The sequence below is a fragment of the Periplaneta americana genome, chromosome 1, assembly GCF_040183065.1.
Source record: "Periplaneta americana isolate PAMFEO1 chromosome 1, P.americana_PAMFEO1_priV1, whole genome shotgun sequence".
Classification (NCBI taxonomy): Eukaryota; Metazoa; Arthropoda; class Insecta; order Blattodea; family Blattidae; genus Periplaneta; species Periplaneta americana.
This window is the reverse complement of record NC_091117.1, coordinates 145,439,978-145,456,951: the sequence shown is the minus strand read 5'-3', so window position 1 is coordinate 145,456,951 and position 16,974 is coordinate 145,439,978. Positions and strand designations below refer to the sequence as shown.

The 16,974-nt window shown below is 35.4% G+C and overlaps 1 protein-coding gene across 1 annotated transcript in view; it reads left to right on the top strand.

Moving 5' to 3' along the window:
- LOC138701831 (UBX domain-containing protein 4-like) overlaps positions 1–14,828 on the top strand; it is a 39,403-nt gene extending 24,575 nt beyond the window's left edge. Inside the window, exons 8-11 of the mRNA XM_069829127.1 lie at positions 3,176–3,298; positions 6,442–6,553; positions 8,117–8,325; positions 9,671–14,828. Of these exons, the coding sequence (XP_069685228.1) occupies positions 3,176–3,298; positions 6,442–6,553; positions 8,117–8,325; positions 9,671–9,809 (583 nt within the window). The 3' untranslated portion in view covers positions 9,810–14,828. The remainder of the gene's footprint in view (positions 1–3,175; positions 3,299–6,441; positions 6,554–8,116; positions 8,326–9,670) is intronic.
- Positions 14,829–16,974: the final 2,146 nt, after the last annotated feature.

Here is a 16,974-nt window from a genome sequence, read left to right as displayed (position 1 = left end):
TGTTATATTTATTTACATTTTTTAATTTATGTACTGCATATTGAATTTAGTCTTTCTAAAACACTCTGTCATTATCATATGACTTTCAAAATCAAAATATAAACATAATAGAATAGTAGATAACCTCTGTTGAACACCTTGATAAATTTCTGCTATTGTTATACATTATACGTTACTGTAATTTTTATTTTGTCATTTGTCAATTAGCTTATAGACTCTCTGTAAATATTTTGGTGTGTTTCTTTTTCTTACTTACTTACTTACTGGCTTTTAAGGAACCCGGAGGTTCATTGCTGTCCTCACATAAGCCCACCATTGGTCCCTATCCTGAGATAGATTAATCCATTCGCTATCATCATATCCCACCTCCCTCAAATCCATTTTAATATTATCTTCCCATCTACATCTCGGCCTCCCTAAAGGTCTTTTTCCCCTCCGGCCTCCCAACTAACACTCTATATGCATTTCTGGATTCGCCCATACGTGCTACATGCCCTGCCCATTTCAAACGTCTGGATTTAATGTTCCTAATTATGTTAGGTGAAGAATACAATGCGTGCTGTTCTGTGTTGTGCAACTTTTTCCATTCTCCTGTAACTTCATCCCTCTTAGCCCCAAATATTTTCCTAAGCACCTTATTCTCAAACACCCTTAACCCATGTTCCTCTCTCAAAGTGAGAGTCCAAGTTTCACAACCATAAAGAACAACCGGTGATATAACTGTTTTATAAAGTTAACTTTCGGATTTTTTGACAGCAGACTGGATGATAAAAGCTTCTCAACCGAATAGTAACACGCATTTCCCATATTTATTCTGTGTTTAATTTCCTCCCGAGTATCATTTATATTAGTTACTGTTGCTCCAAGATATTTGAACTTCTCCACCTCTTCAAAAGATAAATTTCCAATTTTTATATTTCCATTTCGTACAGTATTCTCGTCACGAGACATAATCATATACTTTGTCTTTTCGGGATTTACTTCCAAACCTATCTCTTTACTTGCTTCCAGTAAAATTCCCGTGTTTTCCCTAATCGTTTGTGGATTTTCTCCTAACATATTCACGTAATCCGCATAAACAAGCAGCTGATGTAACCCGTTCAATTCCAAACCCTCTCTGTTATCCTGGACTTTCCTAATGGCATACTCTAGTCTAGAGCAAAGTTAAAAAGTAAAGGTGATAGTGCATCTCCTTGCTTTAGTCCACAGTGAATTGGAAATGCATCTGACAGAAACTGACCTATACGAACTCTGCTGTACGTTTCAGTGAGACACATTTTAATTAATTGAACTAGTTTCTTGGGAATACCAAATTGAATAAGAATATCATATAAAACTTCTCTCTTAACCGAGTCATATGCCGTTTTGAAATCTATGAATAACTGATGCACTGTACCCTTATACTCCCATTTTTTCTCCATTATTTGTCAAATACAAAATATCTGGTCAGTTGTTGATCTATTACGCCTAAAACCACACTGATGATCCCCAATAATTTCATCTACATATGGAGTTCTTCCTTAGTATACATAAAAGAAAAAATACTGTATTATAATGCTGCAAAATATTGATTTGAGATTTTTGCTGAAATACACGCTTTCAGCATCCCCAATACAAGAGAGGTGATTTTGACTTGCTGTTTGTCCATCTCTTTGCCTGCCTGCAGTTATTTCTTCTACACTATTGGTGAAAGTGTGTTCATGTTCAGTATCTACAAGTCAGTTTATCTGGGAACAGTGCAGATGAAATAAATTTTAATTAAAAATTAATAAACATTTATTTAAAATCAAAAACAAACTGGTGCTTCAAGCAAGCGAGTTGACTCAGTAACATTTGAAATGTGTATTCGGGAGGTTCCGGGTTCAAACCCCGTGACTGAGGTTTTTATGGTCTCCCTCAGTCACAGTGGTAAATGTCGGATTGGAACTTTACATACCATGATTCATCACTACCTCAATCACCAATATCATAAACATTAATCAAAATCTAAAATCAGTTACATGAACACAAGACATTTATAGTCTACATCTGTGGAGTAACAGTTAGCGCGTCTGGCCACGAAACCAGGTGCCTGGGTTCGATTCCCGGTCGGGGCAAGTTACCTAGTTGAGGTTTTTTCCTGGGTTTTCCCTCAACCCAATATGAGCAAATGCTGGGTAACTTTCAGTGGTGGACCTCAGACTCATTTCACCAGCATTATCACCTTCATCTCATTCAGACGCTAAATAACCTAAGATGTTGATAAGGTGTCATAAAATAACCTACTAAAAAAAAAGACATTTATAACACACGACAATAGAAATAGGAACTCAACAATAGTAACAATGGCCTACTGATATACCCAAAGATCTTGCACGTGATATGACTACAGATGTTAAAGCATGTATAAATAAATGTAAAAAAATGGTGCTTTGATAATCACCAGACAATAATCTTTGTGATTTTTTTGGGGGGGGGGGGAGACAGGAGGTAAAAAGACCTTTGGGGAGGCAGAGACGTAGATGGGAGGATAATATTAAATTGGATTTGAGGGAGGTGGGATATGTTGGGGTAGGGACTGGATTAATCTTGCTCAGGATAGGGACCGATGGCGGGCTTTTGTGAGGGCAGCAATGAACCTCTGGGTTCTCTAAAAGCTATTTGTAAGTAATTGTGTTATGTATAATAAACTGACAGGACAGGCGAGTTAGTACCATTTGAGAAATTTTTTTTCAATGTATTATATACATATAAAATTCTTTCTACTCTAGGTTTCAAATTTATTATAATCCATACTACTGAGCAGATAAAAGATGGGACAGGCTTTTACTCCCATATAATCAAGGGGATTACAGTTGCGAGTGCCAGTAGTGAAATATGTTACACATGATTATACCCCTAAAGAAAGCATTAAGAAGGTAGGATTGTCTCTAGTGAGCCTGATTATTAACTACCGGTACTAATATATTTTTAACATTTATATCAATTTTAAATGCCATTTCTGGTAAACAGAAAAACAACATTAGAACATATTACAATACATGTGTATCTGTTTTATGTAAATATCATTTGATTGAAATAACGAGGTTGAAATTATAATTTTCCGTCACAGACTTTTTAACTAGAGATTATAGGTGCTTATATACTATGTATGTATTTTCGTATTTGAGAATTCTCTTGTGTTTGTAAATTTCAGTGATGTGGCTCGCATACAGTTCCGTCTCCCTGATGGATCAACCCATTCTCATAACTTCGAAGCATCAGCAACTCTTGGTGAAGTAAGGATATATGCGGCCACTCAACTCAACTTTCCATTTAGGTAAATATGCTTGTAGAGCATGTGATATAGATCTTTGGAATAGTCTTTTCCATTTAAAAATTGTTGCTCTTTCCTTTATATAGTTTTCAATGACTGAAACTGAAACTCCACAGGATACTTAACACTCAGTTAATTATACAATCTTTCAAATGGGAAGTGGTTTCATCTTGACTTTGCCAAGTAGTACAGTCAGGAGTTATCAGTGTTGCAATACCGTATTTCTGCTGTGAATACGTGTTATTGTGGATATGAGTCCTGATAACGATTAAGGTTAGATATGCTACATCTTGCCTACAGACAATCGACATATGACTCGTTGACATACACTACATCTTGCCTAGAGACAATTGATATACATGTGGCATGAGTCATTATCATAGTACCTCCACATATACACAGACTATTGATCTACTAGTATTTTGTATATACATTTTTATATGGTTACCGTTTACAGTAAATTTTCACATACTGGTTATGTTATACTATTATTATTAACATTTTCTATGGTTACGGTTCAGTTTAGTTCACCAGGACTAACTCCAGTCCTTTCAAACACAAATGAAATACAAACAGTATGATCCCAACAAGTAGAGGTGGTTTTCACTTATCTTCTTCAGATTTCTTGTACCACAAAGGACTAATTAAAATAAGGGGAAAAACATACTAGTTGTGCATAAGGATATCCATTAGTAGAGGAAGAGCCATGACTGAAAGAGACCCACCGAGAATTTTAAAAGTAACTGACAAGTAGACCTCTCCAGTTCGCCTGTGCGTTTTCAGAATGAAAATATACTGACACAGTATGCATTGGTAGAGTTCATTGATGTACCATTTTAGCTGCTAATGGTCATGGGAAATGGAATACAAATACGAAGTGTGAACTTCAAAGGCATTAATATAATGAATGTAGTAGGAAGAACCTCCACAAATGTCGCAAAAGTTAACTCCTGATATGTGAAAAGCGTACTGCTTCGCACTTCAAAACATTCAGTAGGATCATTAATGTATTCTGATTTATAAAATGCATATCGAATCATGTCTTTGAATCGCGGTGACTGAAATTGATTGTCGAGAAATGAATGCAGAGTGACAATAGTATCTCTGTCATGAAGTTTTGAATGAAAATGGTCGTCCTTGATTGCATAATCCGATATAGTCCTCCAATATGTTTTGTATTGTCTGAAAAAAGAATACGTCCAACAGTTGAATCATACCGGTACTTTCTTTTGGAATTTGTCAGACTTCCACTGACGTTCCAGCTGTATAAGATTTCCGGGAGAAACATCATAATGTTTATGTCTCTGAAAGCATCTATAAAACCATCTTTAGAAATAATTTTCCATTGAAATTTCGTGTTTCTAGGTCCGATTCATGTTCATATTGTGACAAATTTTCATGCAGAGGATTGCTGCTTCATCTGAAGAAGTAAGAAACATTTTAATTGAAAGCACAATGCATCACGTTTAGGCCAGGTAGTGTAAAAAACACTTGCATCAGATTCTGAAAAAGTGATTACTTTAGAATACAGGTTTGGGTACAACACAGTGAATGTTTCAACGAAATTTAGATTCTAAATTTCTATAGAATTTTTGTATTACATAATATCTTTTTCGTTCAATTATTTGTTAATATTGTATCAAAGAATTAACTGTTGTTTTCTATTTCATGCTAAATTGAAATTACTTTCCTTAATTTCAAAAGATTTCAGATAAAGAAGAACAAAGTTGTAACTAGCCAGATGCAACATTGCTTCTACTAGAACATTTTAATTTTTATATTAATCAGGTGTAAATGAAACATAATGTGTTAAAACGTTTACATTACTTTGTATAATGATCGGTGTTAACTTAAATATTAAGTTTGTATTAATAAAAGAATAATGGTGAAGTGTTAAACAAATTTTTTATTCTCTGTAAAATTTACTTTTGTCACAACATTGTTCGGGTGAATGATTCAATTATGTTGTTGTTTTCTAATCCAGACGTTTGACAATAGAGTCATTTGACCTCTTGCACTCCAATATTTTTCAAAGATATTATCATGATATTGGAGTTGTTAAATGGCAAGTTATAGCCGATTTAAGTGAACACCATATTTTAACGTTTTGGTGGCTACTTCATTCACACACAACCCCCAGAATGTCTGGAGGACCACACCTGCCGTTGGTCTACGGGTCCATTGGACCTGGCTGGGAGAGCTTGTTGATCACCAATTTTCCCTCCTTAAGCCACTGGAGGACGATTTTAGTGCCAGAGCAGGTCAGCACTAGGAACAGAAAAGTAGAAAGGGTAGGAAGGAAAGTGAAATGAACCCCTAGGCCTCGAATGCTCTAATGCCGTCGGGGTCGAAGAAAGTAAGAGTTCAGTCAGAGGACTGGATAGGAAAGGGTAAAGAGGGAATTAGGTATTGAATAGAGGAAAATTGTACCAAATTCAGTCATTAACTCATCAAGCTGACCAGTGCTAATTGATGAGTAGCCCCTCCCTTTAGTTCAGCTTGTAAAATTATGCTTACTAACAGCTGCGTCACGGGAGGGTAGGGATGGGACATTGGGTATTTGTCCAGGTTGGTTCCTTAAAGCCTTCAATGGGAAGGATTAATGGCTCTCCCCCCTGTATCCAACAGGTACCCTTTTGCAGCCAATTATTAAAGAACATAACTGCAAGTTTAGATATGTTCAATGAGTTTTGACACTTTTCATTCACTATCCTAGTTTATATCTGCATACATATATGCTTTATCTCCTCCATTCCCCCCCCCCCCCTCCCGCATGCTTAGCCATTAGATTTCTATGGTTATATAAATAGGTTCTTTACTATTATTTTATAGCAGTTTTGATTAAACAATTTTTATTACATTCATTGAAATGTGACAGCATTAATTGCACTATAAACTTTAGTAGCTTTGTAAGATTAAAAACAAAAATTAGACTATTTTAAGGTCCTGAAAATTACATAACAGCTTGTCAGATCTCTTGATTTTTATTATCTCAGTCTGTCATCTGCATAGCTACCGAATGAAATTTGAATGTACATTGACATTACACAATCAGATTTCCTTTCCAATGTCATAAATCCTAAAAGTTCTAATTATTGGCAATTTCAAAAGGCCAATATTTACACTCTCACTTTGTTTATTTTCAGAGAATTTGCGATGTCAACAGCTTTTCCACGTCGTGAGTTCACTGCCAATTATGACAGTCAAACTGTCAGAGATTTGCAACTTGTGCCAACTGCTGTCATTTTAATACTTCCGGTAAGCTATGATACAGTTTAATGTCAGTTTGTCCAAGAAGATAGCACAGTTCTGTAAGAGTCATTATTATAAGACATCTACAGTAATATTTGTTAAATATTGTATAAGTGACTATTTCTATTCAGAGTTATCTTCCACAATGTACCGATTCAGTCATTCATTCATAGTTCTCCAATCTCCTATTTTCCTTCTTCCTCTTAATCTCCGCATATGATCGTTGTATCCAGGGGTGGCCCGTCCTTGTGTGCTACAATGCTACAGCACAATGATAATTTTTGCTCAAATGTATTTGATCTGTCATTTGACAATTTCCTGTGGTTATATTTATGATCCGTTACAGAGAGTTTAGTCTTCGCTCTTTGGTGCCTCAGGGGGTTCATTGTGCTACTCGAAACTCCACATGAGAATGTAGACAATTATGCGCATGTGCGAAGCTGAAATCACTGCTCTGCTTGGCTATTTTTACGCGGGAAAGTACTGTAGTCAGTTTCAGCACAACACAGCTTGGAAATTGCAAAAGTAAAGTGGAACGAAAGAATGCTTGTTTATGGAAGAACTCGGAACTATTTACAATGTATTTGGTAATTCAAGTGTCCTACTGCTGCTGTCATCTACCTGTTTGAGGTTCCTCCTGAATTTTTCAGTAAGCGACAGAAAATGGAATCCCAGAAAATTGAAGCCAAGGAAGTATGTGACTGTATAATTCAGGAAGCTACTCACCGTTTCCAGTCTTTAAGCTACCTAGATGCAACAAAATTGTTAAACAGCAAAATTTTTGACAATTTTTCGCATAATTTTTCTAAACACGAACTTGAACTTGCTGTCAACAGCTATACTATACTGAACAAAAGAGTGTTAAAGACACAACTTGGAGTTATATACGGAAGACCCAGCTTCCGACATATAGATGGCTGTTCAATTGTTACAATACATAATTTTCAACAATTTACAGGATTCAATCTGTGAAGTAACGAAGTTGTTAAATATTTTCTTGCTTGAAACGCATAAAAACGTTTTTAAGGAACACAATGTCCCAGGATCGCCTCACTGCTCTTGCAATACTGTCAATAGAAAAGAGTATGACGTCCAAGATGGAGAGTAATTGACAAGTTCTGCAGTAGGAAGGAACGTCGTATGGACTTCATATTTCGTCACTAGGCGAGTCTCAAATTAAGATAAATACATATAAGTGTATACAGTAGGCCGATATAGAGATTGTAGCACACTCATTACTTTGACCACCAGCCGCTACTGGTTGTATCTCAATATTGTCTATCATCAGGTATCTTCTTTCCCGAACTTTTCTTCCATTCACCATTCCTTTCGGTGCATCCTTCAGTAGGCAGTGAACCAGTGACCCAGTCAAAAATGAAACTATAGTGGTTTTTGTTGTGTCAAAAAAAAGTACAGATAGTGATTTAGTTCATGGCTCCTTAAGGGTTGTAGCACTATGAAGAATTAATTAAACTTATATTTACTTCTGCATTTCAAAAGTTACATCTGATAGTAAGCATGGTAGTTACTTGATATTTGGGAAATAAAGTGATGATGTCCTTGTTTCAGGCCGCATCTGGTACTGTTGTCTCATCTTCATCGAATGGCTCTGGCCTCACAAATATGGTTTGGTCTTTATTGACGCCTCTTTTCTCATTGCTGAATTATTTACGAACCCTGCTGTTTGGTGGAGGTGGTGGATCACGAGCTATAGGAGGCAATAATTTTGGACAAAATAGCAGTGAAAGAAACACACAACAATCTACCACTAACTCCACGTAAGCATCAGTTACATAGTAGAGTCAATACTTTCTACATGCTTGGTTGCATGGACAATGTTATCTTGTGATAGTGATAGTACCAGAAGGTATACAAAACGATAAGCACAGTATTGCCACAATCTTCATAGTTTTCTGAGTATCTAGGTTCTTTTCAATCCAAAAGATATCACAGCTGCAATTTAATCCTTTCATTCAATTCCAAAAACTTTTTCTGGGACTGTTTCCAATAATCATAACAGCTTTGGCAGAAGTACATTATGGCTGGATAAGATTACTGTGAAGGTGAATCTATATAAGATGCAGTGGCGTAGCGTCAGTGTAAGCTAAAAAGCTCAGCTTCCCCAGTTAATAATAATTTCATAATAAACCTACAGTCTATGGACAAAATTATTTATTAATTTTAATAGAATTTATATTTACGCGTTAAATATTGTGATGCGGCAGCTCAGGATGATTTGTGATGCAGCAGTAAACAAGAAGCCTGCACACACCAGCTTCCAAGCAGACTGGTTTCTTACACTCATTCTTCTGTGTAACCCACCCCGCAGATTTTCCATCCCTTTCTAACTGAACTACCCTGGTCGCAAGGCTCGCAGGAAGCTAGCTTTGACATTGAAAATAAGTAGTTTCCGAGTTATCCCTTTTCATCAGTTGTGTTCAGTTGAAGTGTTAGTGTGCATTGTGGCTGATATAATAAATAATGAGTGAAATAACAGTTCCTGACACCAATTTACTTGAATTTTTTAGGACAATTCTATTATCAAGACTGACTTACGAACAAAAGTGTGATCTAAAAAACAAATGACCGACACCCTTGATGTCAATGAAGGACACAACCAAAAGACAGACGCATACTTACGTAATGATACTAATACTGTATCTATTGACTGTTAATATTGTGATTTCTCTAACTGTGACAGGGAGTGAGCTAGTGTTATACTATACGTGTCTATTTGATGTGTAAACCGTGAAATCATATTTTACTACGTACCATTTGAAGTCATGCCTTATTGGTGTTACTTACGAGGTTCCAACCAGTCTTCGACTGCTGACTTGACATTGACTACTATTTATTTTAAGACTATATTTTTGTAATACATTTTCTCATATTGCATGAAAGACAACTTGAATTAGCTTCCCCTGCTCAAAATTTCATGCTACGCCACTGATAAGATGTTACAATTATGTTATCAGTGTTCAGTCTCCATGATCCACGAAATTATTGACTCTACCACGTGCATTATGTTACAGTAACAAACATTTCGGCCTTTCCTATTGTTACAGCTGCAAAGTAACCCATCTGTTTTCCACTTGTAATTATGATTGCATATCATGTACACAGGGGTGCAAAGAGGCGTACACCAACATCTGAAACCACAGCTGTTCGTCGCCAAGGCAATATACATCGTCTTACTAACAGACATGATTCTAGTGATGACGAGAATAACACATGGAATGGAAACTCAACACAACAGATGTGATGGGTCATACCAGTAGAACTGCAATTTTATTTTATAGGAATAGAGCCCCTTTAAGCAGTGTCCTATGACAAAGGTAATGATTGATTAGATAACCTTCTCTAACACCATTTGGGTTTTTACATTTGTAGGTGGTTGTTGCAGAGTCACGCAATTCTAAATCTTTCTTTTTGATGTTTAAATCTTTCCAGTTAATATTCCCTACATATCTTATGGGTTGAACACAATATCTTATTTCATAATCATATTCAATTGATGTATGGTTTATCAGATTGTATGTAATGGCTATATTTTTAAGCTTATCCATTTCTCATGAAGGGATATTTTCTGACTTTAAAGAATTTGTTAGAATTCATTGAAGCAAACTATTTGTAGGTATACAGTATATACCTTGCATATGTCTTACATATTCTAAGAATAAAGTCTCCAGTTGCAACTGGGTAATGGAACAAATAAATGTTTTCATGCGTGAATAAGAAGCTGCAAGCCATATGTTTCTGATTAACAATAAAAGAAAAATAGAAATTTGTTCATAACATTCACCAAGATACAATTTTGTAACTTATTCTGTACTGGAATCACTCACATTTGAAACAGAAATGTGTGAAATAAATTTCATTCAAATACTGTTAAGACTCCTACACTCAGTTATAATTTATTAATACAGTGACACTTTTATGATATAATTGCAGCACCCGCAAAAGCTTTTTATATATAAATTCATGTGAAACTTCTCCCCAAAAGTATTCAACATTTTAGAGGTATTAAATTTTGTATGGATTTATCATTTCAGAAACACTCCAAAAAATGTTTAACTGAGAGAAAATTACAGTAATTGAGAGTTTTTTTTATAAGATTCTTTATACGAAATTTCTGTGAGAATGTATTTCTTCACTATTAGAAGTGCTAGCAGAAAGACAGAGTCATGATTTAGATCAGCCATTCTCAACCGGTGTACTGCAAGAAAATTAAAATAGTAAAAGTTGTCGTAGTAAAAAAAAGCGAATCCACATAAGTCAACATTCAGGAAACACATTCCCTCCTAAAATCCTCAAAATTCCCCTCTCCCCCATCCCCACAGTTGGGAACCACTGGTTTAGATTTTATGAGTGTGCCACAGGTTTTTAAATTACTCTTTACACTGATTGAGATGTATGAAGCAGTTTCTTTGTTTTTCAGTTGACAGGAAATGTAAAATTAATTTTGCGGGAAATTTTATGCCCTATTAGTTATGAGTTCATTGTCACGGGCCTAGACATTAGACCAACAACAACATATTTAGTTTACATTCAACCTAATAAACTAACCCTTTGTCGGTATTTTACATTTAAATATGTCTGCTGCGATATTAGAAAGTATTTAAATGCAGAATATGGAAAATGGCATACTTCCCTAAAAAGGTCATAATTGCTGTTCGAATTCATATTGCTTCCTGAGTTAGCAATTTTCCTGTGCTTGTTCAGTCTAAATCTCGGAAATTTTATCAGCATACAACAAATCTAAGACATGATTACCTACGTAGTCAAACCCAATGCATTCATTCATCTTCTAAACAAACATTTACAGTTTCGTCTTTTGTGCACACTATACAGCCTTGTTAGTGTTGTTGCTCATGGTATATCAGTCTAAATAAGATGCTGTGTTCTCTTTAACGAGGACATTGAAATGCATGTAAGAGTTTATAGATCTTTGAGATAATACATAACATATTCAGAACAGAGAACTTCATCTGCAAATAGAAAGCATTCACTGTTCATTATTTCATAACAGTTGAAAGTGCAACGAAATAATATTCTACAAAAACAAAATTTCTTCTTCATATACATTAGCTCAGAAAAAATAATAAAACGTATACAAAATAAATTATATTCATGGTATTGTCAGGCCTCTCTGCATATAAATGTGTGTCACAAATTTAGTATCTTTACACATTCTTTCTTGAAAGAAGACTCATTGAAGAAGTGTACCCAATGGTGCAAATGCACAGGCTTGAACTACAAGACGAAGTTCCAAACATGCATTGCATCTACATTAGCGGCAAAGAGTTTTAACTTGTAAAGCTCATATATAGTGTTCATAATTCTTAACCTATTAAAGTACATTTTGGTTCTTTTTTTTATAAATAACAGCTTAATAAAAAAGGGATATTTATGTTTTGTTATAATATGAACGCATTTAACAGCCAAAGTGAATTGGAATCTGTTTCAGAGATTATAATCCTTGTGTATTCATTCTAAAGAAAAGCTTTGCATCTCATCACAGATTTAATTTCATATTCTGTATTTGATCTATCTAATATGGTTAGAAGATAATACAGCTCTTCACTGAATGTATACTTATGTACAGCTTTTGGAGAACCTGGAGGTTCATTGCCACCCTCACATAAGCCCGTCATCAGTCCCTATCCTGAGCAAGATTAATCCAGTTTATGTTGGGGTTTCGTAACAAGCTGTTTTTTACCGTGATGAGTTGTTAACCCTTTGCCCAACCCCCAAGCTGGAGGACCACCCTTTATCGGCTGTCCACGACTGCTTATTCAATATATTCACAGCTACCCTCCATATCTGGAGGCCGTCTCTCTATCTGTAACCTGAGGATGCGCCACGCCATGGTGACTGGTATTATCTTGAATTCAGATTAAATGATTATAATTGAGTATTTCTTATTTATTGTACTACACATGTAACAGATTTGGATATTGTGTCTATAAATATGATTGTACATGTTTTCTATTTGTACAGGGTTTATCACTAAATTTCATACAGACTGGTGCACTTACAGTTTATATCTGAAGTGCTTGTAGCAGTTACATGCAAGTAGTTAATTGAAATCTTCATGCATAACTAGTTTTGGGTGCAAAATATTATGTCATGTATGTTCATGAATTTGACATCTAATTAAGACTTTATAATTGCTATTTTGCACATCCATTATTATTTTGTTTATAGCGTTATAATTTTCAGAGTTTGAATCATCATCATCATCATCATCATCATCATCATCCCCTTTCACATATTAGACCTAATAGTCTGTTACAATTTCTATCGTTTTCTTCATCTTCCCAGGTTTATTCGACCTATTGGAGTATGATATATTAGAATCTGTTGGAGTGGCTTTTAATTAACATTGGAGAATATGCTGTTCTAAGTTTTGATTCATTGAAACTTGTCTAGTTTTGTTGCACAATGTTAAATACTCAAACTGGAAGACACTGTTGGTCATAATGGGGAAAAGAGTGATGGTATAATAAATGTTGACATAGCTACAAGAACTTCCTCCCTAAAGACGAGTATAGTTGGACGTAGTTATAAATAGTAGATGATAGCTCCCCTCTACCAGCGCCATATTCGTTCAAAATTCCACCCACACAGCTAGACCAAGCTATCTATGGTAAGTTTTTGCGAAAAGGATTGTTTGTATGGCTTTCACATGAGAAATTATGTTACGATAATGGTATGTTGGAGAGTAAATGATCTTACCTAACCCAAACTGCCCTCTGTGCGACAAAAAAAAAAGAAAAAAAATGACAGAACCTGCAAAGTCCTACCTGCTGGATACATAACATATACTGGAGATCAAGAGTGCTAATGGCTTTACTGCCAACAACAACAAAACAACAACAACCACACAGACACAAATTATTCTTCCCTCTTGATAGAGGGAAGCACACTTGGCCAGCAGTTACAATACTTCTCTGACAGATGATCAGCTTGCTGCAGAAGGTGAGATGATGATACACGAAATTATTTTAAGAATTGAGAAAAAAGTAGGTTGTGGCCCTTTGAATTAGTATTATCCTGCATTTGCCTGAAGTGACTTAGGAAACCACGGAAATCTCAAGTCAGGATAGCTGACCCTTGGGATCGAACCTCAGACCTCCTGAATAGGAAGAGGACGTGACCATTTTACCACCATTATAAAATATAAACACTATTTCCTTATTCTTTATAAGGTCTTTCTTCTTAGTATTCGAGTTTCATGCTGTAGCCATGTGGTCTTTTGTCATACCTTAGACTAGCAATACAGAATGAACTCTGATTCGAGTCTTCTTAAGGGAGAAAATTTTCTATCAGTCCCCCTCACGTATGTGGTACCTAAGAGGTTACGTCCAATTTCGGCTTCCCCTTCAAAATTTTCTGGAGTTCCTTCAGTGGAGCAGCGTAACCCGGAGTGAGACTAGTGGCCAACAGGCTTGGAGCTCACATATTTAGATTTGTACAGCCCCCAACCCCTTGCAAGGACGCGATTTGCGTACCTTTTAAATTTGCCCTCCCAATTCTCTTTCGATTTTTCGATCAGTATGGAATTTCGGCCAGTGTATGAGACCAGTGCAAGAAGTTACAGTAAGTGCAAAATTTGTTTACAAAAGCTCTGCTATAACAGCTAACTACATGTAATTCCCATCTGAGACTAGAGTCGACTGATAGGCCTTGGCCCTACATGCACTGACACACAGTGTGTTTTATTTTTATTTTTTAGCATTTAAACTGTCCTTTCCTCAACAATTATAATTTTTTACTCTCTCTTTCATCCATGTATAGCGATAATAATATATCTTCTTTTATCTCATTTTTTTCTGCACTTATTATTATGGCTTTGCTTCTTTATGATTTGATTTCATTTGTTATTGAGTTGTCATTTCTGAAGACGCTTTTACCTATAGATACTACAGTACATAAGATTCTGGTTGGTTATTACGTAGTTGTAGTGACTAGCAGTATGCACTATTTAATCAAACTGTGATTTGTATCATTCTGTATGAATACATTAGATATATGGAGGAAAAAAAACTTTCAAATGATTCTGTAGGAATTTTGTACATATATCCTATATTCACTCACAATTGGGGCTGTAGATATAGGTGTGTAATATTTTGGTTCCTGAAACCATAGATATAAAAATACTATATTTTTTTCCATAGATTCAGGAATTTGTATGTTATATATATTCTATGAACATTATTCTTAGCATTATTTATGTAAACTTTATGCAATTGATCCTCAATAAAATTAATTCTCTGAATTTTTGTGATTATTTTATTGAATAATGTTTTCTGTCCTTCAGAAGTTTTACTGAATAATGTTCTGACTAATGACTGATGTCTTTTGATTTGCGAGGAAATAGTCAATTATTGTACTTGATTCCCTTGTCGCCCATGCATAAGTGTGCATTTCTTTGCATTCAAAGAAAGAATTCAGTATCCTAGTTATTAAAATTTACAAAGTTTCTTAACATTTGTCCATTTTGATTTACAGTGAATTTTCCACACCATCCTATTATTTTCTTAACATTTGTTCGTTTTGACTTACAGTGAATTTCCCACAATATCCTATTACATTTTCTGTAAGCATCTTACCTAGTCGTTCATTATAGTCTCCACCAATTAAAATAAAATCATGTTTGTAATTTTATCAAATACAGTCAACTCCAGATATAGTCAACCTCTGCGGACTTGAATATTTCGTTCACTATATCACTGACTCTCCCCTAACCTTAAATGACAGAAATGAACGAAATGTGAACAAAAAAATAAAATATTTCATTTTTGTGGAATGGATTACACTGTATACTGTTACTCACAGTTGATTTACTTAAACTATGCTGTTGACCCACGTCCGCTAGCAAAAGACCACGTTCAATGTCACTTATAATATTAGCCTTATCTTCCAAAGAAAACACTTTACGCTTCGACATTTTTATACAGTACAGTCACTGTTGGAACACTAGAAACAGACTGATCAGGTAGAAATGAGAAACGTTGTTATGGTGTGACTGCGTACTCAGCCTTGGAATTTCCTGGGTCACTTAATGGAAACTGGGAGAGGGTTGATGGAGTTTGAAAGCTATCGAAGTCTTACCTTCATTTATGCTCTGGACATAATGTCCGTCTCCTTTTAATAAAAGAAGGCAATTTCATTTTCTGTTGTTTCGATGCTATCCGTCATAATGGAAATGTTTCTGAGAACAAAAGGCAACCCTTTGACGGTGTAGGATTAGAAATAACAGTAGAGTAGAGTGCTTGAGAACAGAATGGCACCCTTCGATGGTGGAGTGAGGCAAGCTCGTCACGCATTGCCTGGATTTACAGTACAGCTCATTGTCTAGAAACCACTAATCGTACCTTTGACCTTTGACTAAAGGAGTAAGAAACTTAGAATGTTGTTCTCAACACATTCTTTCAATTTTATACAAGAAGGTCTGACTTCAAATAAGAATTTGTCAGGATACAAGGTTCACTATAACCGAAGCCAGGGTTCACTATAAACGGAAATAATAATGTACTTTTTAATGTATGCGGGTTGGGACCAACGATTTAGGTTCACTATAGCCGAATGTTCACTATAGCCGAATGTTCACTATAACCGAGTTCACTGTATCCAAAGTTGACTGTAATACGTTATGGAGTTCTTTATAAAAAGTGTTCTGTATCTTCTTATTTTCCTTCTGGTGCAGAGACAGCTATGACTTAAATTTTCTCTGCTAATTCTGAATATTATTGTGCATATTCATTCATTAATCCAACTACAGCTAATAATCCGCCTTTTCCATTTTTCTCTGAGCATTGTTTGCAAGGTCCAAGTGACAGCTTATCGATGCTACCCGATATACTTCAGGGACATAATGGTTTTCTTTTGTCTGTTTTCACGCACGAACAATGTAAAGAGTAAACACAATATGCAGCATGTGCGATCCATGAAAACCACTCACATCGTCCGACTCTTCCCTTTCGCATGAATGATCATTTTCATTTTGGCCTAGCCAAAAGTGCCGTTGTTTTGGTATTGCCGGTTATTTGGGTGCCGGATACGAGGGATTATACTGTGTAAGCAAAGTGAGAATAAAATTGATAATAAACTGCAAACAAAATAAGGTGTAATAATAGCAAGTAATATTGGAAGGACAAGTTCTATCGATTTGAGAAAGCTTACACGTAGCCTACGTACAGCACATTACTAAAATTACTGGAAACAGTAGAATTAAACATAGCCTATATTTAGACATGCGGTATTTCTTGTTTTCCAACAGAGATTATTAAAATATTCTTCGTTAAAATTTTGATTTTAAAAGAAAAAAATCTAAATAATATGCATCCCCGAATTACACCGATAATTAGCTTGAAATGATGCTTTAATTTAATTGCTATTGTACAACATAAGGAAATTAATAT